The 26,529-nt window shown below is 41.4% G+C and overlaps 1 protein-coding gene across 1 annotated transcript in view; it reads left to right on the top strand.

The window, feature by feature from the left end:
* SRD5A1 (steroid 5 alpha-reductase 1) overlaps positions 1–22,367 on the top strand; it is a 35,336-nt gene extending 12,969 nt beyond the window's left edge. The window contains exons 2-5 of the mRNA XM_053593195.1: positions 8,460–8,626; positions 11,588–11,689; positions 14,811–14,961; positions 20,708–22,367. Of these exons, the coding sequence (XP_053449170.1) occupies positions 8,460–8,626; positions 11,588–11,689; positions 14,811–14,961; positions 20,708–20,774 (487 nt within the window). The 3' untranslated portion in view covers positions 20,775–22,367. The remainder of the gene's footprint in view (positions 1–8,459; positions 8,627–11,587; positions 11,690–14,810; positions 14,962–20,707) is intronic.
* The last annotated feature ends 4,162 nt before the right edge of the window (positions 22,368–26,529 follow it).

Genomic DNA, 26,529 nt, shown 5'->3' with positions numbered 1-26,529 from the left:
GATCCAAAGTTCAGTCACAAGTCGAAGTCTTTTAAGCACTGGGCCTGCCTACCTAACAGAGCTCAGAAGTTGACCTGAAGGGCAAAAACCAGAGCTGCTGAGAATTCCTGAGGATCTGGAGATGGGTAGTTCACCCTCTCCCCACAAAAACTTGGACTGCTGTACTACTATTCTCATGCTGTAGCTCTGCGGCCGGTAGATTTCCCAAGTTCTCAGCGAGTTCACCAAACACTCCAGACTCTACAGGGGGCCAGTCCTCCCAGCACAACTAGGGTTGGGGAAGGGCATCTGGGTGCTCAGGATTGTAGGAAAAATATTTGGTCTATTGTGCCAAACAGAATGGGGCCTCATCTCAGTGGTGGGACCTCAATAATGAAGGAGGACTGGGACTTAGCAACTACTCTCCCATGGGATAAGGTGAGGAGACTTTTGAACCCAGTTCGCTGGCTGACTGGTCGCCCACCATGGAGCTCCCATTTGGGGGAAGGGGGTCTCCCTTCCTCTGGCAGCTGGGCTCATACCTGTTGTTTTTCTCCCACTTTCTTGTTTCTGCCACTTGATTCAGCCTGGGTGATTGTACCACATGCAGTCCTCTCAGTGCAGAGATCCTCACATTCAGCTTCTATCTACTTCAGTCCAATATCTCTTCCTTTGGGCATGAGCCTCTCTACTTTTTAGTTTTAGTACAAGGGCTTCCTAGATTCCATTAAAGATGATTTCCATCTTAAGAGATTTTTGACTTCTCCTTCGGTACATTTTCTCCAGGAAGATTAAGTCATTTCATACAGTTTCTGTTTGAATGTGTGATTTTGAGTATAAATAAGATACCATCAGAGGTATCAACTGTGAACATCCATGCTCATTATAACTGAGCTGGCCCAAGCCCTGGGCCCTCGTGCTATGTAGGTCCATGAGTGGTTTGTATCCAGGCAGGTACACCCACCTTTTTTACTATTGAGACTACCCTGTGTCTTAAGTGACCCTGTCAATTTGTTCTCATAAACTTCCTGGGATCCACTGTGATCTGTAAAGTACATTGTCCCTCCAGAGCAGTGTTTTTCAACCCTTTTTTTTTTTTTTATGGTACACTTGAACCTATATATAAACTTCCACAGTACACTTAAATTATGTTGATTTTTTTTAAAAAGACTAGAAAAATATACTTACAGGGGTGGGGGAAAATATACTTATAGTGCTTTGAACTTCTTTTGAAAATAATTTAAATAATGATCTCTAAAAATTTGCATGGCACACTTAAGATCCTCTCACAGCACACCAGTTGAAAATCACTGCTCTAGAGTTATGCAAACTCAGATAACCTCCCTCCCCAATCACTTTTCTGGTTCCAAAACAGCCCCAGTCAAAGGAAAACCTTTGCTGGTAATAGTTACATGGATTTCCAAAGAAGGGGAATAAGTGCAGCTAAAAGGAATGAACCAAGAGAAGAAGAATGTTCTAAAAGATGCCAAGAGGGAGAAGAGTGCTCGCCTCAGAGAGGCCAGTGTGTCCTCGCAGCTGATAGCACACTGGACCCTGTCAGAGCTCTCTGGAAGGTATGAGGCTTCTCCCAGAGGTCTGAGGACATAGGCAGCAGCCCATGTTCTCCTATTGACTTCAATGGTTTTATGGCCAGGGCTGTAGGCATCAGATCACTGCCATTCCCTTCAAGGGATGGATCAGAGAGCAACATAAGGAACTGGTTTCCATCTTCTCCACTTTTCTAGAATTCATATGAGACCAAAGAGAGGAACAAACCTTCTCCTTAGGTCCTTTGGTAATATCTTCCCGTTTCCCACAGGGCATATGCACAATAGGGACCGTCCTGTAACTGTAGATAAACAGACAAGCCCAGACTACAACAACAGGCCAGTGCCTTGTGCCAGAATACTCTGTAAGGATGTCAAAGTGATCTCTCCAGAACATAGCTCCTGTGACCTAAGGTACTGTATAAGCACTTAATAAGGAGAGAACAGGTTTTCATAGAATTTTTCATCATCAAATTCAAACTATAATTCTTAGTGCAAGTTTTGTAATACAGGCCTAATAAAAAGAATAAAATTATTATTTTTTTGTTTTTTTGATAAGGAAAACCTTTTAACTTATTAAAATTCAAAGTTCGTGTTCCCTATTATCAAAATCTGTTATAAATTTTCATTGCTTAGTGCTTATCTATAAGTAGATATTATGTATTTTTTCTTTGGAAATCCAAATGTTGGTATTAGTTCACAGTATCTGGTTTAATTGAGCATATTCATCACTTGGAAGGCAATCATGGAATTTCATTAGATTTTGCTTTCTAGTATATCATTACATTGCACATTGATATCTTCCTAATGATAATTAGGTGGCAAATCCTCAATTACATAGTTAAGTGGATTTTGAAATATGAAAATCCAGGTTCACAAACACTGCTGGAACAGTAATTTGAGCTTAGAAATTCTGTCTACTGCAAATATATATGAGAATGGAGAGCTCACTTTTTAAAATTTTAATAGCATAAAAGGTACTTGTAGCATTGTGATTCAAACAATGTTGTCAATGAAATAACTTTAATGTAGTAGAAGTTTTGCACATAAATGATGTTTTGCCTTATAATTTTAGATTGAATTTATTAGGTTACGTAATCAAGTATGTAACAAAAGCTACTTTCTAAAGCCCTTCAGAGCTCAGTAATGGTAGTTGAGGGCAGTTCTTGTTCAGAACGTTTTATTCTCAGCTCTGAGCTCAACAAAACTTTACTAAATCATCAAATGACTGTGTGGTAGGATAAATCAGAATAGTTATTTTATTTCTGACAAAGAGTTACAGAACTTATGATAGTTAAATCCATAGGAAGGATTGTCACATTCACTATTGACACAGTTGGCTCAGTCACACATTGTAGGTTTTCTGATGCAAGAAATAGCTTTTACTATATTACACTTTCACATGTCTTGTAAATGAGTGATTTTTTGGTTTTTCTGTTACATACGTTTTTACCACTATCAATTGTAACATCTTAGTAGATTCCACTTCAGATTTTACTGAATTTGTGTTTCTCAACATCTTTGAACACATTCTCACCTATAGTTGTTCCACAGAGACAATTTAGAGAGGCTCATTCTTCAGTCACTTCAACGTTGACGTTGAGTCCTCAAATAAACAACTGAGCAGTATCGGTGACATCCATAGACGCACTGGGAGCCAGCAAAGATGCTTTGCAAGGCAAGATTTGCCTGGTTCTTTAACTAACTGCTAGCATTCCTCCTGATGTCCTTAACTCCTCAAGCAGTTGTTATCTCTGAAAGGCCGTTTTAGTTTTATGATCTGGACATGCCTCTTTAGCAGCTGCAATTAATTAGCTCACTATTGATATACAACTTTTCTTGCTTCACTCACAAATGACCTGCTTGATAATGTGGTTGTAGCCTCACTTTCATTTCACTCATGGAGGAATTCTATGATGAACTTCTGTTTTAAATTTTCTAATTTCCCTTACTATCGCTTTTCTGTGAGTTGAGAAAATTGTGATGGATATTGAATCTGATAATATCAGCTTCTGTTTTCTATCAACATAGCTCTAGTGTTACTGCATACTAAGGAATGCTTTTCCATTTGATGCAGTAACAATTCCACTGTGTCTTCGAAGTCCACTTTTCTGGTTTTGACATGATGGGTATGCAGTGATAGAGGTGTGAGCCATGCAATGGGAAGTAGAGGAGGAATAAATAGAGGAAATATTAATTAAATTGTCTGTAAACTAAAATAACTGAATGAGACTGTTGTGTGCTTCAGTGTAATATTGTTGAGTTTACAAACTTTTTGTATTAAATTGGTATGTTCATCTCAACATCTTTATTAATAAAATGTATTTCAGTGTCAAAAAAAAAAAGAAAACTCTGTCACTGATTTGTAGACAGCGTGAGACTCTATCTCTCAAAAAATATATATTCCTTTCACTTTTTTTAAATATTGGAAAATATAAAAGCTGTTCTTAGCTCAAGGCTGTGCAAAAACAGATGTTAAACTTGTTTTGGTTTATGGGCCTTAGTTTAACAACACATGTGGTCTAGATTCTCATTTATATCATAGACCCAGGATATTACTGACCCATGAGTAAAAGGAATATGAAACAAAGCAAGAGAGAAGTTTGGGTTTTATTTTTATAAGATCCCAGCTCATGTTGATGAGTTCAGAATTCAGCCCAGAATTTGGAATGAAGTGGGAGACATAGGATGAAAGTGTGAGCTATATAGTTGTCATAGCCTTGCTGGAAACTCCACCAAGTACCCAGAATGCTTCCTCGGAGTACTTGTTTGACACTTCATTTGTCTGTTGCTTAAAATTTGTGACATGCAGTGTGGAAGTCTTTCTTAGACCATTTTCTTTTAGTATCTATTCTGTATATTTCACGCTTCCTAATTTTTTGCCTTCCTCTCTTTGATTTTGCCTTCCTATTATCATGTATTGAATTTAAGATGGATTTTTTTCACTCGTTGTGAAGTGAGTGCTGTGTATTTTAACAGACATCCTTCTAAACTAAATCCAGGCCCTGCACCCACCACGATTCTTATTTCCTGTTTTTTTTTTTTCCGTATTTTTTAAAGTGAGAATTCTGTCATTTTCTCAGTTCTGTCCTGCAGTTTGACTACTGGAAAATTTCTTAAGACGATAACTCCTGGGGAAGTTTCTTCTCGACTTTGTCACAGTGACATCACATCCCCTCTCACCTTTGCTATGTTGAGACTCCCCTAAGCTGAATTCAGAGGTGAGGATGCTTACTCTTGGTATTTCTCAAGTCTGTATGCTCAGGGTAGAATGTGAATCCTTCTGTTATATGCCATTAATTCTGTTGTTTTCTGGGTCTAACTCAAGGCCTTTTGTCCTGGTTGAGAAGTAAGGGGTGCGGTGAAAGGAACAACAATGCGTAAATACCGCAGGTCAGCAGCTCAGCCTGTTTTAAAGGAGCCTATACTGGCCCAAGAAACACATACTCATTCCTGTGAAGACTAAATTCTAGTTGTTAACATTTGCATTCCAAATATCAGCTCGCTGTACAAAGTATCTGCCCTGGTCGGAGTCATGTTTCTAAGGTACAGAGAGAAATGGCTGGGTTCCTTGTTCTTTGTCAGATGCTTGCCAACATTACAACTGTCAGGGGAATTAATACCCCACTGATGACACATTAGCCAAATGGACACTTAATGTCCAACAAGTGCTTTGCTTAAAACCTGTATGAAGCCATGTTGGGGGACTGGCCTGAATAAAATGAGACTCTTAAAGACTGATTCATATGAATGTTCTCCGAGGAGCTGAGCGATACTACTGATGGGAGAGTACATTCAGGATGTGTAGTCAACATTGTATTACTATTATTTTCCAAGGAGTTGAGCAATATTGTTGATGGGCGAATGTGTGAAGATGCATAGCCAACATTGTATTACTATTATAGTGCTATTCCCATGACCGTTGTAGTAATAATGAATGACTAGTAATGATTTGACCCTGGAGTAGATGGCTACAATGGAAACAAATAGTAAGCTTTTAAGTTTTTCCTGTGGTATTGAAGTATAATTTACAAATAATAAAATTCACCCATTTTTAAGCTTGTAGTTTAATGAATTACTGATTATGCACAGTTGTGTAATTCCTATAAAAAAATTCCCTCACATGGTACTGGCACAAAAGCAGAGAAGCAGATGTCTGGAACAGAATAGAGAACCAAGAGATGAATCCAGCTACTTACCGTTATTTGATCTTTGACAAGCCAATTAAAAACATTCAGTGGGGAAAAGATGCCCTATTTAACAAATGGTGCTGGGTGAACTGGCTGGCAACCTGTGGAAGACTGAAACTGGACCCACACCTTTCACCATCAACTAAGATAGACTCTCACTGGATCAAAGATTGAAACTTAAGACATGAAACTATAAAAATACTAGAAGAGAGTGCAGGGAAAACCCTTGAAGAAATCGGTCTGGGAGAGTATTTTATGAGGAGGACCCCCCGGGCAATTGAAGCAGCTTCAAAAATACACTACTGGGACCTGATCAAACTAAAAAGCTTCTGCACAGCCAAGAACACAGTAAGTAAAGCAAGCAAACAGCCCTCAGAATGGGAGAAGATATTTACAGGTTATGTCTCTGACAAAGGTTTAATAACCAGAATCCACAGAGAACTCAAATGTATAAGCAAGAAAAGAACAAGTGATCCCATCTCAGGCTGGGCAAGGGACTTGAAGAGAAACTTCTCTGAAGAAGACAGGTGCACAGCCTACGGACATATGAAAAAATGCTCATCATCTTTAATCACCAGAGAAATGCAAATCAAAACTACTTTGAGATATCATCTAACTCCAGTAAGGTTAGCCCATATCACAAAATCCCAAGACCAGAGATGTTGTGGATGTGGAGAAAAGGGAATACTTCTACACTGCTGGTATGAATGCAAATTAATACATTCCTTTTGGAAAGATGTTTGGAGAACACTTAGAGATCTAAAAATAGATCTGCCATTCAATCCTATAATTCCTCTACTAGGTCTATACCCAGAAGACCAAAAATCACGTTATAACAAAGATATTTGTACCAGAATGTTTATTGCAGCCCAATTTATAATTGCTAAGTCATGGAAAAAGCCCAAGTGCCCATCAATCCATGAATGGACTAATAAATTTTGGTATATGTACACCATGGAATATTATGCAGCCTTAAAGAAAGATGGAGACTTTACCTCTTTCATGTTTACGTGGATGGAGCTGGAACATATTCTTCTTAGTAAAGTATCTCAAGAATGGAAGAAAAAGTATCTAATGTACTCAGCCTACTATGAAACTAATTTATGGCTTTCACATGAAAGCTATAACCCAGTTAAAACCTAAGATTGGGGGAAGGGGGCAGGGAGGGGAGAGGTGGGCGGAGGGAGGGTGATTGGTGGAATTACACCTGCAGTGCATCTTACACAGGTACATGTGAAACTTAGTAAATGTAGAATGTAAATGTCTTAACACAATAACTAAGAAAATGCCAGGAAGGCTATGTTAACCAGTGTGATGAAAATGTGTCAAACAGTCTATAAAACCAGTGTATGGTGCCCCAAGATTGCATTAATGTACACAGCTATGATTTAATAATAAATAAAAAAAATCCCTTATGGCCAGTGCCCTCTCCCTACTCTATTATGGTCTCACTCTGTTGCCAGGACTAGAATGCAGTGGCCTTATCAGAGCTTGCTCCAACCTCAAATTACTGAGCTCAAGGGATCGTCTTACTTCAGCCTCCTATATAGCTAGGCCTATAAGCGTGTGCTACTGCACTCAGCTAATTTTCTATAATTTTTGTAGAGACAGAGTCTTGCTGTGTTGCTCAGGCTGGTCTCAATCTCCTGGATTTAAGTAATCATCTCACTTTAACCTCCCAGAATGCTGGGATTACAGGCATGAGCCACTGTGCCTGGGCTTCAATTTTAAAGACAAAATATAGTGCAGTAATATTCCCTAAAGTTTCCTTCATGCCTCTTTGCAGTTAATCTCCTCCTCTGAGCCCAGTTCTGCCTTTTCTAAAATTTCCTAAGTCTAAATTCCATTTCTTTCATTGATACGGTGCTACTCAAGTTGTTTCTTTTTTCTTGGGTTAATTTTGGTCATTGGTATCTTTCAATGACTTTGCCTATTTCATCAGGTTGTCAAACATATTGGCATAAAGTTGTTCATAATGTTTTCCTATTCCCCTAAGGTCTATAGAACAGTTTCTTTCAATGATTCTTTGATATAAAGAAAAAATTCAAACACAAAATAAAATTTTGCTTTCTCTTTTCTTAAAAAGTTTCTAATTTCTTGTCCTTTTAATTAATGACTTAATTGTATTTTCTGTCTTTAGTCTTTAGTAGGGTACATCTAAGCCAACGTGGTATAAAAAAAGAACGTGGCCTTTGAATCATCCAAATTTACACTTCAACTCACTGGCCCTGTAAACTTGAGCAGTTTACTTAACCACCCGGACAGTCTTAACTTCATCCCCACGTAATGCAGATGACAGTGCCTCCTACCCAGGCAGCGGGGAGCCTTGCAGGTGATGGGTGCTCAGAGAATGAGAGCATTGTAAAGGTGATGGAAGGTGCAATGGTGCACTCCACATCCTTGTGCTCCAACCTAGACGAGTTTGTAGTTTTAGGGCAGTAGAAATTTTGAGAGCCTCTTGAAGCTTCCAGTTTCCTATAGCTCAGTATGCTCCATTTCACATTGTACATAAACAGAGTCTTGAGTTTGTGTGCTGTGGTGTGCCTTATTGAAACATGCCTACTTCTTTGATCTGGAACTCTGCTTTTAGCATAGATGCAGTAAACCAGCGTGAGTGCTAGTGAGGGTGAGATTTACATAGGAAAGCAAGACTAAGAACTCAAGACATTGAAAATAAAATTACATAAATTATGGTCTTTAATTTGGGGTTTTTGACATTTGTTTCTGCCTCTTATTTCCTAAGGTCCTTGATTTTCCCATTTCTGATTCGAGGAGGAAAACCAATTCCTCTGCATTCATGGGTGTTTGGATGCTTGTTCTGTGCCTACAACGGCTACTTGCAAAGCAGGTACTTGACCCAATATGCAGTGTATGCTGACGACTGGGTAACAGATCCCCGTTTCCTAATAGGTGAGTGTCCACAGCTGCACCACATGCAAATCATTGCTTTTATTTTCATGTCCCTGTAGTTTCTAGGTAGAAAGCCCAAACTTCTTGGGAGAACAGAGTCTACAATGTCCCATGAGGCCCCCAGGGCAGAGAGCAGCAGGAGGTCTGCAGCCAGTGAGAGGGAGACTCAGGCTGTCCCTGACCAGAGGTGATGAAGGTTCTAGACACCTTCGCCCACTCTGGCCTGAAGCATAGATACCTGTTCAGACTGAAAACCTAAAAATAGCAACCAGCTCCAGCAGAAGGAACAGCCACTAAGACGCTTGGGTACTCCCCGGCCATGTAACCTAGGACAGGCCCCAGACCTCCTGTCCTTCTGTGATGTGAGAAAAAGCCAGATTGGGTTACCTTCCAATAATGCAGTTAGATTTTTCTATGAACTTGAATGAACTTTTAGTTTTGCAAAGATTTTGAACCTTTTTACTTGTATCAATGTGAATGAATGTGCATTTTCAACTAGTAATTATAACCTTGCAAGTTCTGAGTGAAATGAAAATGAAACATTAGCAGTCAAAAATATTGCCAAGAGCATTAAAAATTCATAGGATCTTAACCATAAGATAGGCTCTTCTACATGTTTGTTTAGCCAATCCTTCCAGCCTTTAGAAATGATCACATATTCAGATGTAGCCTACCCCCAAGATAGCATTCTAAGAGCCCGAAATGGGTCCATCACATTTTCCAACTATTCAACAATGCTTCACCTTCAGCTACATAAACTGACCTTACATTTCATTTTGCTTTTTCCCTATGTGTATGAATTTACAAACTTTCACGGTTCTCAGTCACATTTTTCTTCAGTGAGTTAAAGTTTTATTCTATTAGCAGGGCCCTTGTCCTACTTGTAATGACAGTGAGAAATTGGTTCCTCCTCCATAAAAGGGAGGTTGGCTGACAAAGTTTCAAGATCCTTGTCTAGCTCCAGAAATCTGTGCCTCCAGGAAATGCTAAGCTAAATTATTTTTATCATATGATACCCCCAAATATATTGTTGCTTTACCTCCTTTTAGACTACCTTATTTTCTTACACCCCACCTATCAGAAGAAGAAAAAGGACATACTTTTGAGTTCTTGTGAGAAACACACTCTTTTTGCCCCCTCCTGTTTTCTCTGAGGCAGAAATCATGTTTTTCAGACCAGACATGAAGGGTCTGAAGGGTTAAACAGCTGGCCCAAGATCTAAATGTGGCAAATGGCAGACCAGCAATTTCAACCACTTTACTAAGCTAATTGCCCAAAGCTGGGGAGCAAGAAATCAGAGAAAGAGGAGGGGTTTTTTCTTAACCTAAATTATTTAAGTTTTAGATGTTTGAGAATCTCATGGGAATTCCTTCTATGATGAGCTTTTGGTCTGTAAACTTAAGTGTCATTTAAAGTACCTGTGCTGATGACTCTTATCCTCTAGAGATACCTTCGAAACTGGTCTGAAATTTAAGACACCGATAAATTATATACCAATGTCTTGACTTCTCTGCAATTAAACAGGAGGATTTGAAAATGAAAAATATGCCAGTTGGAAATCAAACTAGGTTACCTTTTGTGCATTATATTTATTTCATAGAATTTATTGTTTTTGTGTGAAGATAGACATGAAATCACATACATAATTGATTATACTGACATAGTTACCATGAAGACCTAAGCAAATAATAATAAAATTCTAACAAAAGGTTCTCACAATAGTAAAAGCAGTCAACCTAAAAGATTTTATGCAAATATTTTAAGATCTCTACAAATGGGGTTAAATGGTCAGCTCAAATAAACACAAATACTGTTGTCTGTCAATCAGTCAATGAAGGAAATTAAAGTGAGTCTGTTATTTAGACATGATTCTTTTAAGAACCTCTTCTTTGAAGCCACATCACCTAGGGGGACCACTGAAATGAAGAAAAGGGAGGCAAGTCAATTTATGGATCCAGTAAATAACTTAAAAAATTTGATATGAACTTCTTAGGGAAAAAATCCTCTTTCAGTGGTGAAATCTGAAAAAAAAAAAAAAACAGCTAAACCCTTGAAATCCTCTCTGTAGGACAGAAAGCTTTCCATGTCCTTGTTCTAACTGAAGTTATTCTGTGCCACTGGGGTAAGTGATGAATAATTAACAATGGTACTCCCAAATGTATGTTTGTTGTTGAATTGAGGGCCACCATTAAGCACCACATGCTATTCCCACTTTTTAAATATCTCAGAACAATCCAATTAACCTCTTTTTATCCGTTATTCCTTTTGTAAAACACTGTGGTGGCATTTTGCCTTTTCTTATCGGAATTAATTGGTGTGATACTGAGACATCTCCTTTACGTGATGAAAAACTCCTGAAGATTTGTGAGGCCAGGGGAGAAACCAGAAGGGCACTGTGGGACTGTGTGACAGTGAAGGATTCTTGTCAGCAGCCTAGGAGGCTGTGATTGAGCGCTGATTTCTGAACTCCCAGGAGATCCATGGAGGGGAGTACGTGGGAATGCATTCATTTGTTCCAATGAGCTTGTAATGAAAGAAGAGAACCACCCCAAGACACCTGGCGGTGACAGAGCAGCCCTGGGCCACCTGCCTGTGCCTGGAAGCTGGACGGGCACATTGCCTCGTGCACTTGCTGTGAGGTTAAGTCTACCTGGCGGGCTGACTCCCCAAGGCTGACACTTTTTCCAGAAAGGAGGCCTGTGCCAGTCAGAAGTCATACTTCTCTTCATACCTTCATGCCTTTATGAAGTATTTTGAGGGCATTAGATTATTTATTAGTATGATCAGAAAAACAAAGCCCTCTGAGGCGTGCTTGACCATAGTGCTTAATGATCTGTACTACCAATTATGGCTAATCTGTTGTGCTAATAATTATAATCTGAAGGATTGCAATAATAATGTTCCATCAGGCGTGGGCTCTTAAATTTTGTAGTTCATTAACTATGATGATCTTGTATTTAGGTTCCATCATGTGGCTAACAGGCATGCTGATAAATGTCCATTCAGATCATATCCTCAGGAATCTCAGAAAACCAGGGGAGACTGGATACAAAATACCCAGAGGTATGTCCTGACATTGAAAAGCCTGTTGTAAAGTTGTGTGGCCTGGTGCCTTGCTGTTTAGTTTCTCCACGTCTAATAAATGGCTGTCTAGTATTTATTCACTGCAAGTTTTCAGTAGGAGTCACTTATTTTTTTTTAATTTTTAATTTTTGAATGTACCCATCACAGTATATGTATTTATGAGGTACATGTTATGTTTTGATACAGACATGCAATGTGTAATAATTAAACCAGAATAACTGGGACACCAAGACCTCCAGTATTTATCACTCATCTGTGCTAGGAACATTCCAGTCCCTCTCTTTTACTTATTTTGCCATATACCCTAACTTCTTGTTGCGCACAGTCACCCGGAGAGAGAACACAGAAAGCTCGTTAGATGAGGAAACCTGAGAGTTGTCTGAGCAATGACTGGAGGGGCGGGGAGGGAGGTCCATCCCGTTCACACTCTAGTCCCTGGAGGAGAAACGCAAAGCACGGGAGCAGAGCACACTGCACAAGCCAGTGCAAGAGTGCTCCTGTGAAGTCACAGGAGACTTGAGTCGACCGTCTGAAAGGCCCCATCGTGTACCAGGGGAGTTGCCAGGGAACAGTCACTGGAGAGACGCCTTCACGCAGCCAGTGGCACTGGAGGGAAAGTTCACCAGATTCTTGGGGGTGGTTCTCTCCTTTCATTACAAGCACATTGGAACAAATGAATGCATTCCCACATACTCCGCTCCATGGATCTCCTGGGAGTTCAGAAATCAGCACTCAACATTCAGTGATAGAGCCCGAGGGCCAGCGCCGTGAGATGAGGGACATAGAAAGCAGAGATCATATCCCATCCCTGGAGTCCCCAGATACAGTCTGCCAAGGTGCTGGGAACGTGGCTGCTGAGCTCTGGGAGGCTTGTTGAGGGATTGCTCACGTTTCTGTGCACAGGCGTCCCATTTGTGTCCAGCCTCCACGTGCTGTCTTTCAGACGTGCTTCCTGAAACTCAGAAGGAAGTGAACTCTGTTCACAGTGGTGGCAGCACCGGCTGGGGTAAAAGGAACAGCATGAGTGGATTTGGAGATAAGGAGAGATGGGCAGATAAGATGCCCAACTATCAGGGCACGGGGTGGACCAAGCAAGGTACAGGACAAGGGCCATGGGCTGTGTGTGGCAACGATGCCCTGTCGTTACATAACACTCTGTCCTTAACACTAACACAAGGTGTGGCATCTCAGCACTGCTGATAAGAAAAGTTCTGAGACCTGCTGACCCACGAGGCTGATGTGCCAAGTAGGTAAGGTTCTGATAACAAAGATCAGAAACAGTGAAACTGAGCTCTCCACACAAAGAGACACAGCAAAACAACAGTGGGCCCGTCTCTGATCCCCCATTGGTCAGTGACTGTTGAGCCATCTGTGTTTAAGGAGATGTCCTCTAGCAGATGGGCATCTCTAGGTTTCTTAACTAGTGATGTGCTCAGCAGCCCACCCATGTGGTTCCACCAAATAACGTGCCTTGCACACTGGGCACTCGGAGGGCAGGGTCACTGTTCAGGGTGCAGCTGGGCATCTGCTGACCTGGCCTCCACTCCCCAGCCCTGCCTCGAGGTGTCTGTCCTCAGGTGACGTGGCGTTTGTGTGGCAGAGCGCAGAGACCTTTTCATTTCTGGGACTGAGCTGCCCAGGGCCCGATGGAACACAGAAGATGGTAACATACGTCTGTAGAAAATTGAGGCAGTTATATAAATAGGCACATAAGAAAGTATAACGGACTAAGTTCCGCAGCCCAGAAGCAATACTGCACTCAGCGCTGGGGGCACATCCCGCGGACCTTTCAGCAGGTGCATATGCCTCACACATGTTATGTGAATGACGTTACATTTACTAGGCATTAACCTTCGTATTTTTACATTTTATATTACCATTAAAAAGTTTACCTATCAATGTTGGCATTGAATTATTATGAATTATTCCAAGCTTACAGAAAAGTAGAGAACTCAATATTACAAACATCCACATACCCTATCTTCCCCCCAAATGAAACAAAACTAAAGCACTTTTCTGTCTTGAGCTCAGCAAAACTATTTTCTTGCTTTCTAAGAAGGAGACCACTGCGGCCCCAGCCGGAGCCCTCTTGCACATCATTGCTTTGTGTTCAGAGATGCAGTCTTTGTGCTGTGCAGGAGTATTTGTTGAAACTGGTCGTGTATAATCACTTTGTAAGCAAATGTTCTACCCTTAGATGCCAACTGAGTATTCTTAGCTTGGCAGACAGACACACATGAGAACCAGGAGCAGGTCACACCAGGCTTCTCCAGACATCCTTGAACAGTCCCTTCCCCATCCACAAAGCCATAGCCTGAGAGGATCCCCAAGATTGGCCTCCTGTCCCCCCTCTCTGCTGGGGCCTCTCTGCCTGCCCACCTTGCCTGGTCCCTGGATTGTCCCTGCCTTTTCCAAGGCTCTTCCCCTGCCTGGAGTGCGTGGAGCGCCTCCACACCTTGGATCCACCCTCACCTTCCCCATGAGGCCCATCCCCAGCCTGTCTGTGACGGTGAAATCCTCCAGCCCTGCTCTGCTCCTCACCTTCTATATGCTGTATTAACTCCTTGTTTATTGTGCTGGAGTTTATAGTTCTGGATATGGGGAGGGGTCTGTCCAGGTGTCTAGGCAGGGCCCAGCCAAGATTGCAGACTCAATGCACTGGTGAAGATTTGATGAGTGAGTGACTGCACCCATGCTTGAAAATGAGCGTTCTCTTAAATCGTCAGTCTAGGTTCTACACAGCCCCATCTTATTCACCACTCGCCGTTGACTGTCTGTGTTCTCTGTGATCAACCTGTTTTGTCAGTGCGATCTGTGAACTCCCGAAGGGTGTGTTACAGTCTCCCGCTACAGGCGTGGATTTGTATATTCAGATAAATAGGAAGTGATAGAAATATAAAATTGTCGGAAGTTTTGATATGAAATAGTAAAACTTGTAATGTTGACTGTGCCTCACTGATGAATGTTCTATAACGGTTTTATTTTTCCATGGCTGAATTTATGTTCTCCCGGTAAGTATTCACCAGTGTCTGTCAAGTCAGTATTTCACCAGGTATCATTTTGTAGTAAATGTACCACTGTGCTCTGTGTTTTCTTCCAGGAGGATTATTTGAGTGTGTAACTGCTGCCAACTACTTCGGAGAAATGGTGGAGTGGTGTGGCTACGCGCTGGCCGGCTGGTCCCTGCAGGGCGGGGCTTTTGCTCTGTTCACCTTCTGTATTTTATTGCCCATAGCAAAGAAGCATCATCAGTAAGTTTTAAGAACATTTGTGATGTTTTTAATTTGTTCTCTGACTTTATGATGAACAGTCTCAGGTTAGATTGTTAATATTCATTTGAATTTCTGAATCCCAGCAGGGGGTGGGAACCTGCGACTTCAAGGCCACATGTGGCCTCCCAAATCCCCAAGTGCAGCCTCTCTATCAAGTCCAAACTTAACAAGTCATTTTAATAATAACACCTTAATTTTAATTTAGTCCCTTTATTAAAAGGATTTGTTCTATAAAATTGGGATTCAGGCCGAAGGATGAATCAAGGATTCATCAAGGATCCGGAAGGCCTCACGAGGCTCCAAGGCCACGGGCTCCCCAGCCCTAGAGCGAGCACAACACCCAGCAGACGTGGGTCAGCTAACCAGCTGGAGGGGTCGTAGAGCCACAGCAGCACAGTTGTGTTCTTGGCCTCAGCCTCTCTGAATTTATGCTGCTGGAGTCAGTGGTCACCAAGTTCAATACCAAGCAGGGGATTCCAGGATCTGGGTTGGAAAACAGTGGTTAATGCTGAGAATTCTGAATGAGGATTAGCAGGATGATGAGAGGGAGGCGAATCCCCCTCCTCCTCCTCTTCCTCCTTCATTTCCTCCTTCTCCTCTTTCCTCTTCTCCCTCCTCCTCCTCTTCCTCCTTCTCGCTTCCTTCATCTCCTCTTTCATTTCCTCCTTTTCCTCCTCCTCTTCCTTGCACTGTGCCCTGTGCAGGTGGCCAAGTGCACAGTGACTGGGCCCTCTGTGTGCTGCTGTTTTTTACATCCCTAATTGATGTGAACAAGCAAACTATGGCTCACTTCCAGTAATGAAAACAAATGAGAGAACCCTGATACTTTTAAAAATTGGATCAGAGTAAGACTGAAAAGAGCACCCTACGTTCCTTGTAAAGTTTCTCAAATGAAAACAGGAAACAGAAAAATCCTTCTCAATATTTGATGGTGAAACATGCAGAAGTAGAAAATAGATAATTGCATTTTCCAGATGAAAGTCTGTGTTAATGAAAACCCAAAGGTGCTGTTTGTGGAAGAATTTCGAGTTGAAAGGGCTCTTTGTCAGGCATTTGCTGTTTCAGTTGCTGTCAGCGTGAAAATAATTTTAAATCCTGAAGAATTAATCAATTCCGTTTAATGGAAGTGTGTTCAGAAAGGTTGGACTTATAAGCTGAGGGCAAAATAAAAACGACCCTTTAAAAAAACCTTCAGTAAACCAGCCACCCTCTTTTGCCATATATCATACACACCCATGTTTTTTGGCCCAAATGTTCAGGAACAAATTCTTTAGTTTTAATTTTTTAATAAAAATTTCTTTTTGTTTGTATTTAGGTACTTGTTTTTTGTATTGTAAAGGAATTTTAGCATTTATTTTTTAACATAATATGGCCCAAGCAATTTTATGTAACAAATAATTACAAAACATAAGAGTAGGTGTAAAAGAAATTTTATGTTCTAGTAACATATTTAGAATATTTACACAGCATACAAGAGCTCTCGGTCAAGTATTGTCTTTGTCAATTTCTGCATGACCAGTGTCTTCTGAAGAGTCACTTTCCTCATCCTGATAAATGTCATTGTCCTCAATTCCATCCATAGCATTTCTGATGCTGCATTTTTGCAAACAGTTTCACAACCACTTGCTTCCTGACATCGTTCCGTGATGGTAGAAGCCAATCAAACCTGGGCGATGGATGCTTCCTTGGTCCTGCCTCAAGGTGTTAAATCATCACCAGCTGCACTCATGATGTCTACGCTTTCTTCATTAGGGCCTTAAAGGGCTTATTTACTGACACATGGAAGGGTTGCAGTTGGCTGATGAGCCCACCAGGTATCACAAGAAGTTGGATTGTCAAGTCCAGCTTGATTGTTTTTGCACTTTGTGTAACGCACGGGCTTTGAAGTGATGAAAACAAGCAAAGCTGGGTTTTTGTTTTGTTTTGTTTTAAGTAAACCTCCAGGTCTTTGTGACCAGACTTTGCTAAACCTGATTTTCCTGCCTTCATTTATCCAACCTTTTTCACACCCCTGGACTATAACCCCACTTGGAATCTTCTGTTTGGAAATTTTTTTCTTTTAAAGGTGACCGTAGTTGGTAGCTGTGTTCCATCTGCACAACAGGCTAGAACAGCAGTGAAATGTGTTTTCTCAGGTCCACTAGTTTAGACCTCCAGGCTCTTTGCTCCTGTGAGCAAAGTTCTGTATCCACAGTTCTGTTGGGTAACGCGTCAAGTGTGAGTGAGACTCATCCATGTTGGCAGTTTGCGACAGCTCACAGTTACCTTTCAAAGACTGAGAACATAAGAATGAAATTCTACAACCTGACTCTCACAGGCTGATGGAAGTTGGGGGCAAGTTTTGTTGGTATTCTCAGACACAGCCCTTCTCACTTCATAAAATTAAAGCACCATTTAGGTTTCCCGAGAAGCCATCATTGTTTTTTTCTCATGCATTCTTTTACCCTATTCTTGTATCATCTTGGTCAAAACAGAGATCCCAGTTTCACGCGGCTGTGAGAGCCAGGCCTTCCCCTCCTGCCCCAGCTCTGGTCGCTCTGTTGGCTGCTCTGTAGTGTATTGATAACTGTTAGCCTAAACCTCGCCATGGACAAAAGTTGTTTCCAAGGGATTTTTCCAGTAATTTTTGTAAAAATATCAGCTAGATTGCTAGCTCCCATTTAAAGTATATGAAGAGAAATACGTTCCTCTTCATTGGCAAAAATACTTCCATTACAACTTCATCATAAGTTCAACAAATCTGATTACATATTCCAGGGGATCATTTTTGCATACAGATTTCACTATTGCTGTCCAGAGTTATACTTTTAGTGCATAAGCATAAATAAAAGAATTAAAAACATTTATATAGATATGAAATTAATACTTCTCATGTATAATGTGCATCCTTATTTTTCCCTCAGAAAATCTGGGCAAAAAGTGTACATTATCCATAGCAAAATAGGTAATTAAACCATCAAGTAAATTGATTCAGAAAGAAAACACTCGGGTGGCACCTGTGGCTCAGTGAGTAGGGCGCCGGCCCCATATACTGAGGGTGGCGGGTTCAAACCCAGCCCCGGCCGAACTGCAACCAAAAAATAGCCGGGTGTTGTGGCGGGCACCTGTAGTCCCAGCTGCTCGGGAGGCTGAGGCAGGAGAATCACGAAAGCCCAAGAGCTGGAGGTAGCTGTGAGTCCTGTGACATCATGGCATTCTACCAAGGGTGGTAAAGTGAGACTCTGTCTCTATAAAAAAAAAAAAAAAAGAAAAGAAAACACTCCACAGAGGTAGTCCTTGCACTATATTTAATTTGTTATAATAGTCTCAAAACAATGTTGTACAATGAAATTCTTTCTAGACTAATTAGTATTTAAATTCATAAGTGATTGCATTGACAGTTTACACTTAAGGTGGGGAATACTGGATCAAGTGTGCTAGTTGCTAACCAATGTTCTCTTTCAAGAGCAAAATTTAAAGGAATTCTAAGAAGGAATGTTTTCACACTGTCTTCGCCCCCCACCGGCCTCCAGTGGCCATGCTTACTTAATAGAGCCACATGCCGTCTGCACAAGCTTTGTGAAGTGATAGTCTGGGTACAGGCGTGTGCTGCTTCACTCCTAAATATTGATACTTGAACTTGGAGGCCAGTTATAAGGGACAGCATGTAAGGGTAGATGCCACTGAAATAAAAAAAAAATCATTGCAATGCTTACTTATTTGTTAAGTTCATGTCACTTCAAAAAACAAATTCGGTATATCTGATACATGATGCTTGATGGTGTGATGTTTTAGAAGACTAAGGACACAAGAATATTTATGAAATGCTTCCCTGTTCATCAGACTTATGTACAAAAAGGATGGTTGGTCAGTGTCTGAAAGCGTTTACCTGGTTATTCGATGACACAATTGTAAGTGACCCAAAGGAAGACTGGTGTTAGAGAAAGTGGGAACACAAGCGGTCTATGAGTCACAAAGATGATAACTGATTTGAAAAATATGTTCAGGAGTTATCTCGGACTTGGCAAAACCTGATGTCTTGAAGTGAGCACCACAGAGGTAGGGGCAGGAGTTCAGGGTTGGCAGCAATAAAATCAAAACAAAGAAGCAATGCCCAGGCTTGCTCAGGGTCATGTAAGTGGCAGCTTTAATTCTACGGGGAGAAAAATAAATGAGACAAATAATACCATAGACATCATGGGGCTTCCCCCTTTTTAAAAAAAAATCCATACATACACATTTGTAAATCTTGAAATATAATTTCTTGAGGTGAATTTGTGATTTCAGTGATTAAATGAGAAAAATTCATCATGTAAAGTGTATTTTATGCCTGGTTAATGATTCCTGGATGTTCCCTTATTGGGTGAGAACGCTGTGACCGGTCAAGTGTTTGTTCCAACCTCGAGAGGAATCCAGCTGGCCGGCCAGTACGGGGGAGAAGTCTTCAGGGCGTCCTTAAAATGGGCTGCCTCCCATCTTCTCCGTCCCTTCTTGTTTTTGCCATCTTGAGCCTTCCTGCTGTCGTCAGCTCTGCCCTAGCTTTCTCAGGGCTAGCGTGTCCCTCTGCTGTGGTCAGGTTTTAGGAGAGAGGAACTCACCTCGGAATGCCACTGGGGATGCCCAGCACTGCAAACGCATGGGGAAGCTCTTGGGAACTTGTCCCTGATGGACAGGCTGGATCCCTAGCAGGCTGTAGAAACTTTCGGTGACTAAGAGAGAACACGCTTGTGACGTGCTGTCACATGCATAGTCCGGCTGCTGGCCCTGGGCCATGTGATGGGCGCTTATCTCCTCTTGAGCCACATGGCTACTACCAGGCATTGTGCCCAGAGGTGACCCTTGCCCCAGAGGTCCTTGCCAACTTCTGGAAATTGCTATTGCCTGCCTCTTTGGCTACACGGAAGAGTCCGTGAAAGTGAAAGTGGCGACCTGGTGTGTCCCAATCCTCTGTGGGTCACAGCGTCAAACTCATCTAAGACCAGCAGGGTTTGGCCGACTCACTTTTGGTTTGCTGTATTCATGTGTTTCTGTCGTATTAACAAATAGTGAATTGCCATCTATCATGGCGTTTTGTGTGTGTGCTTGTAGAACATTTTTCAGTTCTACATCTTTTCAAATTATATTTAATTGTTACTCCAGCCACTTAGTTACCATTAGCAGCTGGCTACTACCCCAGAATGAATGAGTGTGGCCTCTGTTGATGTAATTTGTACCAAAACTGAAGATACTGTTTGTTTTGAGCACAGGAGTGAATTATGGATGACACCATAGTGCATTTTCCTAGGTTTTCCTGAATCCCTATTAAGAGCCCCTTGACACGTGGCTGGGTGTCCCCTCCACAGACTGTGGGCTGGGCCACCACAGGGACTGGAGAAAACTGTCAGCCACCAGAAGCTACACAAGACACATCAGGGTGGTCCTGCTCTCCCTCCAGCCTGCGTACCTGCCCGGATGGGAAAATAGTCTGCTTGTCAGCGAATGTCAGTGACTGTCCCTCCCAGCAGAAAGATGGATTATATGGCTTGCTTCTTTTGGATCATACATTGTGATGAGATATGTTTATTAATAATTATTTTTTATATAGAGAAAAAGTAAATTATTTATATGAAACTCCAAAGTTGTTCATAACTACTTTTTAAAGAACTCCGTATTCTTCATTATGAAAAATGTCACTTTTGTTAGCATTTATTGAATGTCTAAGTTAATAAAATTACTTCCTTTAAAAAAAATTTTTTTCTTGTTTTAGGTGGTACCTCCAGAAGTTTGAAGATTACCCAAAGTACAGAAAAATTGTAATTCCATTTTTGTTTTAAGTGCATTGTCAATGAAATTATGTCCAACTTGAAGCTTTTCGATGATGTTCATCTGAGGGCTGTGTCTATCACTTCTCTGTAATGTAACTGCCACTTCATTGTTTTCAAGATGTGCTCTAGGAATTTTCTTCCTAATTAATTTTAAACTCCCTGATAGGAAGCTGATCAGGCTGAAATGCAGGCTGAAGGACCATGCTGGATAACAGGTGGTCACTACTGATTATTTTTCTAACTTCAAACTTACCTGTGGACTACGTAGCGCTAAGTGTGTACAAAACCAGAATTTACATCTGTCTTTGCTGGCCTCTGTGGAGCAACAAATGTCACTGTCCCTTTTCTGGCCCCCATGATGATTCCTTCAAGGGCTGTGACGTAGCTGTGCCCTCCTTCCATAAGGTGGGATCTGTCTGGGGGGCCTCTCATGTCCCAGTAGGCCAGAGAGACCTGGGGAAACTTGCCAGCCTTCACTGGCGGTCCCTGTGTGAAAGTAGGGCAGCCCCAGAAGCCCATTTGAGACTGGACAGAGGCAGCTGGGGCTTGTTCCAGCCCACCGGGTGATGTCACTGGGCAGCCGCCAGTGGCAGCTGATAGGGTTTGTTAGCCAGAAGCTGCTCTGTCCTGTGTGGGGACTTCCAGATCCTCAGGTGGCAGTGCAAAGGTGCAGCGCAGCCTTCATATCATGGGCCACTCACCACGAGCCTTCACTGTTCTCTGATCTGACGTGATTTTGCTGCTTTGGCGCCGAGAACATCTTGTGATATGGTGTCACTGTAATGAAGAGCAATGCTTTTGTAGAGGAATTTTGTTATTATATGAACTCGGGCCCTTTTTCTGACCAAATAATAGCTTGAAACCCCAATGCAATAAATAGTGGATCATCTCAGGAAACCTCAACAGTTACAGCCGATCTTGATGGACTTGGGACCCAGTGTTCTGGAAGGCTTATTTGGCTAGGAGGGAGGTGCTCATGTGAGCCCCAGAGAAGCTCACTGGGAATATGACTTCTGTTGATGTCCGTTTTTTTTTTTTTTTTTTTTGCAGTTTTTGGCCGAGGCTGGGCTTGAACTCACCACCTCTGGCATATGGGGCCGCCACCCCACCCTTTGAGCCACAGGCACCGCCCTGATGTCCGTTTTTTTATTGGAACAACTCACAGGTGCACAGGTTAACTCAAGACTGGGTGTGTTTTATTGCTTAGAATTCAATGGGCAACTGATTAACATGAGAAGAAATCCTGGCTGGTCTTACCTCTTGCTGCCTTCTGTTTCCTAAAAGGGGTAACTTACCATGTTCATTAGCATAATAAAGGAGATTAATAAAATTACAGTTAAAAGCTCAGTTTTTGTTATCAGCCTTAAGGATTGTATCAACACTTGCAAGATGACCACCTGGTCTTCAGCCCCCAAATCTGTAGATCTTCTCCTGTGTCTTTACATAAATCTCATGCTGGTTTGTTAAGGTTATTTTTAGACATTTGATCCTTTGTTGTGAAGGAGGACTTGTTTCCTAATAAGTTTTTAACCAGGATAAACAAAAGCTGTTGATGTTTCTATGTTTATTATCTCCAGCTATGTTATAAAATTATTTTATGAATTCTACCTTTTTTTTTTCTAACTTTGCAGTCATAATCATTTGCAAATATCTTGAATTTATGTTTTGCAACACTGAAGCTAATTCCTTGGTTTGGTTATTGTTTGTGAGAACAATATTGAATAATTGAGGTGATTCAATCTCTTACTGTGCCTATTTTATAAACATAGACTAGGGTGTGATATCATCTGTGTTTCAGGCATTCACTGGAGGTCTTACAGCGTATCTGCTTCAGATAATGGGGGACTACTGTAATTTCTTTTGTATTTCATAATATTTTAATTTCTGCTTTTATCTTATTGTCCTTCTGATTTGGGGTGGGTGTTTTGTGCTAATAGTTTTTCATAACTATTTAGAAGGAGTACTATATTTGTTTATTTTCTAAGCAGGAACAGTTTTAGGATTTTTTTTCTTTTACTTTTCTTTTTTTTGAAGATGGGGGTCTTGACATTTTTGCTCAGGCTGGGCTTGAACTTGAGATCTTCCTGTCTCCGCCTCCCAAGGAGCTGGGACTCCAGGCACTCACCATTCACCAGGAGCTTTTAGGTTTCCTGGGCTACATATTTCCTTTAAGTAACACTGATGCATTTTCTTATGCTTAATGATGTTCCTGTTATTATTCTAAATAACCCTCCCTTGTACTTTTTACTTTTTATCCACTTGGGATTTCTTTAAAGTGTTTTTTTCTCTTTCCCATTGAAAGAGATTATTTTAGTAGGGCTGTGGCTCTATTATCATAGTAGAGATTATTTTGTGTGAAGTTTCTCCTTTGAGGATTTTTAGTTTTTCTTTATAGCCTAAAAAAAGATCAATCACTTTTTATGACAATAACAAGGTCCTTATTAAGGTTTATCCCGATCTTTGCAAATTCAAACATATTCGTTAATATTGTTAAAATTCTCTGCAATCTTGTTTTCTTCCCTAGCTAATTTTCCTCCTAATAGTCTTGGCTTTATGTTTTGCTGCTGTTGCTTTGCAAAGCTTTCCATCCCCCAGTCTATTCCTGTTATAAAGATAAAATCATCTTCTCATTTCACGATTTGAATTCTACTTTGATAAGAAGCCTGCCAGGCTGCCTTTTTTTTTTTTTTTCCTTGTTAACGTTTCCTTGCCGAACTCCTATTTTAAGTTTTCAAGTGTTAGTTGTCTTTAACGACATTGTAAATGGACTTTGCTACTTAATAAGGTAGCTCAGGTTCTTTTACTAAGTAGTTGCTACATTGACATGTTCTGATTTTATTATTTGGTGGGGGTTTTTTTGTTTATTTGTTTTGTTTTTTGCAGTTTACTATCTATGGTGATTTGGAAAGGAGACTTACTTTAAAAAAAAAAAAAAACTTAAAGAGAATGTGTTTTGTGTTTTTGAAAGTGCCCTTGAGCACTTCACAGTTGAACTTGATGGGCCAAGCATCTGCCTTTACTCCTTCCCTCTTTCCCCCTCCCTCTATTGACCTCTGTTGAAACCACAATAAAGCAGCTTAAAGGGGGGTGGGGGGCAGGATGGCCCCATAAAGTGAGTGAGAGGGGGGAGGGGGTCATCTCGGCAGACTAACCGCAGCGTGAATGAGAATGGTGCCGACAGACTGGGGCAGAGGAGCATGACAGGGGTGCCCTGCCAGGATGGCAGTGAAGTGAGCACCTCAGAATGAGACCATCTGGACACCAGTGCACAGAGCAGATGGAGGGGTCCCCTGCCTTCCACTCCCTGCAGGCAGCACATGAAGTCCAGAGCTCAGCTCTATGCCCATCCCTGGGGAAAGGAAAGGTAGAAAGTTCTTTCCTAAAATGAAACTTAACTATCTGGGGAGAACCAGAACGACCAGGTGCTGGCATCCCAGAAAACCAAAAGAAAAAATCACGCTTTGGCCTCCAGGGATCCTGCCCCTTAGGGGCTGATTACTTTCTGCATCAAGGGCTGGGAACCTGGTGGTGGCACGGTCTCCCCACTGTCACAAGCTCCTTGTCCTTTCTAACAATTGTGAACGGATAAGAACAGATACTACACTTGATCTTAGCTGAAAGGCGGAGCATGTGTATTTGACTTAATAAAAAATAAATAAATAAAAATTGTGACCTGAGGACCAAGAACCACTGAGTACCTAAGAATGTCTGCATCATGAAAGAAAAACGAATGTGTCAGAGAAAACTTTATTCCAGGAAGAAAAGGGAATTAAATTGTAACTTCAGGGGGTTTGGTATCAACAGGCAGGTGGACAAATGGTGGGACAGAATACTCTGGACATGACCCTGCAGTGGGAGGAGAGAACTGTTGCGGCACAGCTGTAAATCACAGCTCCAGTGAAGGCTTTGTATCCACCCTATGTAAAGTACTCTCAAATTTCATGAATAAAGTACTTTAAAATATTTTTTTAATGGGCAGAAGATCTGAGTAGATGCTTCACCAAAGAATGCATACAAATGGCAAAAGATGCTTAACGTTTTTAGCTATTAGGAAAACACCAGTAAGATCACCACGTGCCTGTCAGCCTTTTACAGAACTCTCTGATATTCAATGTTGAAATCTATAAAAATTCATTATGTTAAAGAGTAACTGAGGCACAGTATTATTTTTAAAGAGCTTTTTGGAGAAAATGAGTGATGTGTCAGGCAGCTAGCTCCAAAGCAGAAGTGGCTCAGGAGGCCAGAGGGAGGTTTGCACAGGACACAGAAGCAAAGTGAGAAACGTGGTGACAGTGACTCACTTGCCCTACTCGGTCTACCCCAGTGGGAAGCCCCTAGTTCTGTAAGTTTGCTGAATGTTTCTGATTGACTGAGCTTACATCCAATTTTTCTTTAGTATGGGCATTTATAAGAAATAGCTCGAGTTAAGTTTTACTGAGACTCGCCCATCAGGCAAGGCTTTGACCCCCTATGAGGTCTGACTTTGTCCGCTCCAGGGCACCTCAGGCCTTATCTCCATTTTAGTTTAATAATTCTAACTTTAATCATCCCTCAAATATGAATATTTTCCCAATAACACTTGCAAGCAATTTTCAAAGCCAACTCATGTCCCTCTATTAAAGATTATTATATTTACTTCTGGTAGTTTTAAACCATAGGTTTGCTTGAAGAGGTGGTTCTCCAGCTAAGTTTCAAGCCCATTTGGCCAGCAAAAAGCAAAACATTATTAACTAAGAGCACAATCTTTACAAATAACCTTCATTTTTTTAATTTCAAAAAAGCTAGTCCAGGCCTGGGTCACATCTGTAATCCCAGCACTTTTAGAGGCCAAGGTGGGTGGATCTCTCCAGACTAGGAGTTGAAGACCAACATGGGCAACATAGCAAGACCTCATCTCTATAAGAAAATGCAAAAGTTTGTCAAGTGTGAGGGTACGTGCCTATAGTCCAAGCTACTGAAGAGGCTGAAAGGGGTGGATTGCTTGAGCCCAGGAGTTCAAGTCCACAGTGAGCTGTGATCACACCACTGTACTGTAGCCCAGAAAGAGACCCTGTTTCTTAAAAAAGAAAAAAGCTAGTCCAAAAATGATACCGTTCTATAAAGACGCGTCTTTTCCAAATCACGTTGAAAGAGATGAGTAATTTTCGATTTATTATTCTATATGCCATAGAATTCCCTCACAAAATCTCTTTGACACACCAGCACAGCATTTGCAAAATGTGTGATGGTAGTAACAGCAGGAGGCTGGTTGTCAACACTGTTAACCCTTCAGAGATATACACTAAGTATTTACACAGAACACTGATTCATTAGCATAAAAAATAAGCAACCAAGCGGCTACCTCACTCACTGTTCAAAGGGTTCTTCCCAAGTTCTCCAGGCAAGTCCTTTATAAGTAAATATAAGTGTGGGTGTGTGTATATATATTTTTTGAAGAAGGTCTTGCTCTGTTGTCCATGCTAGAGTGCAGTGGCACCATCATAGCTCTCTGCAACCTCAGACTCTTGGGCTCACGTGATTCTCCTGGCTCAGGCTACCAAGTTGCTGAGACTGCAGGTACCTACCACCACACCCAGCTAATTTTTGTACTTTTTGTAAAGATAGGGTCTCACTTTGCCCAGGCTGGTCTTGAACTCCTGGCCTCAAGTGATTCTCCTGCCTTGGCCTCCCAAAGTGCTGGGATTGCAAGCATGAGCCACCGTGTCTGACAAGTTCTTTATAATTAGACCTGAGGAGCATGCGAAGTTCTGTCCGGACAGCAGAG

Source organism: Nycticebus coucang, chromosome 1 (genome assembly GCF_027406575.1).
Source record: "Nycticebus coucang isolate mNycCou1 chromosome 1, mNycCou1.pri, whole genome shotgun sequence".
Taxonomy (NCBI): domain Eukaryota; kingdom Metazoa; phylum Chordata; class Mammalia; order Primates; family Lorisidae; genus Nycticebus; species Nycticebus coucang.
The sequence above is the reverse complement of the archived record's forward strand: the minus strand, read 5'-3'. Positions and strand labels throughout refer to the sequence as shown.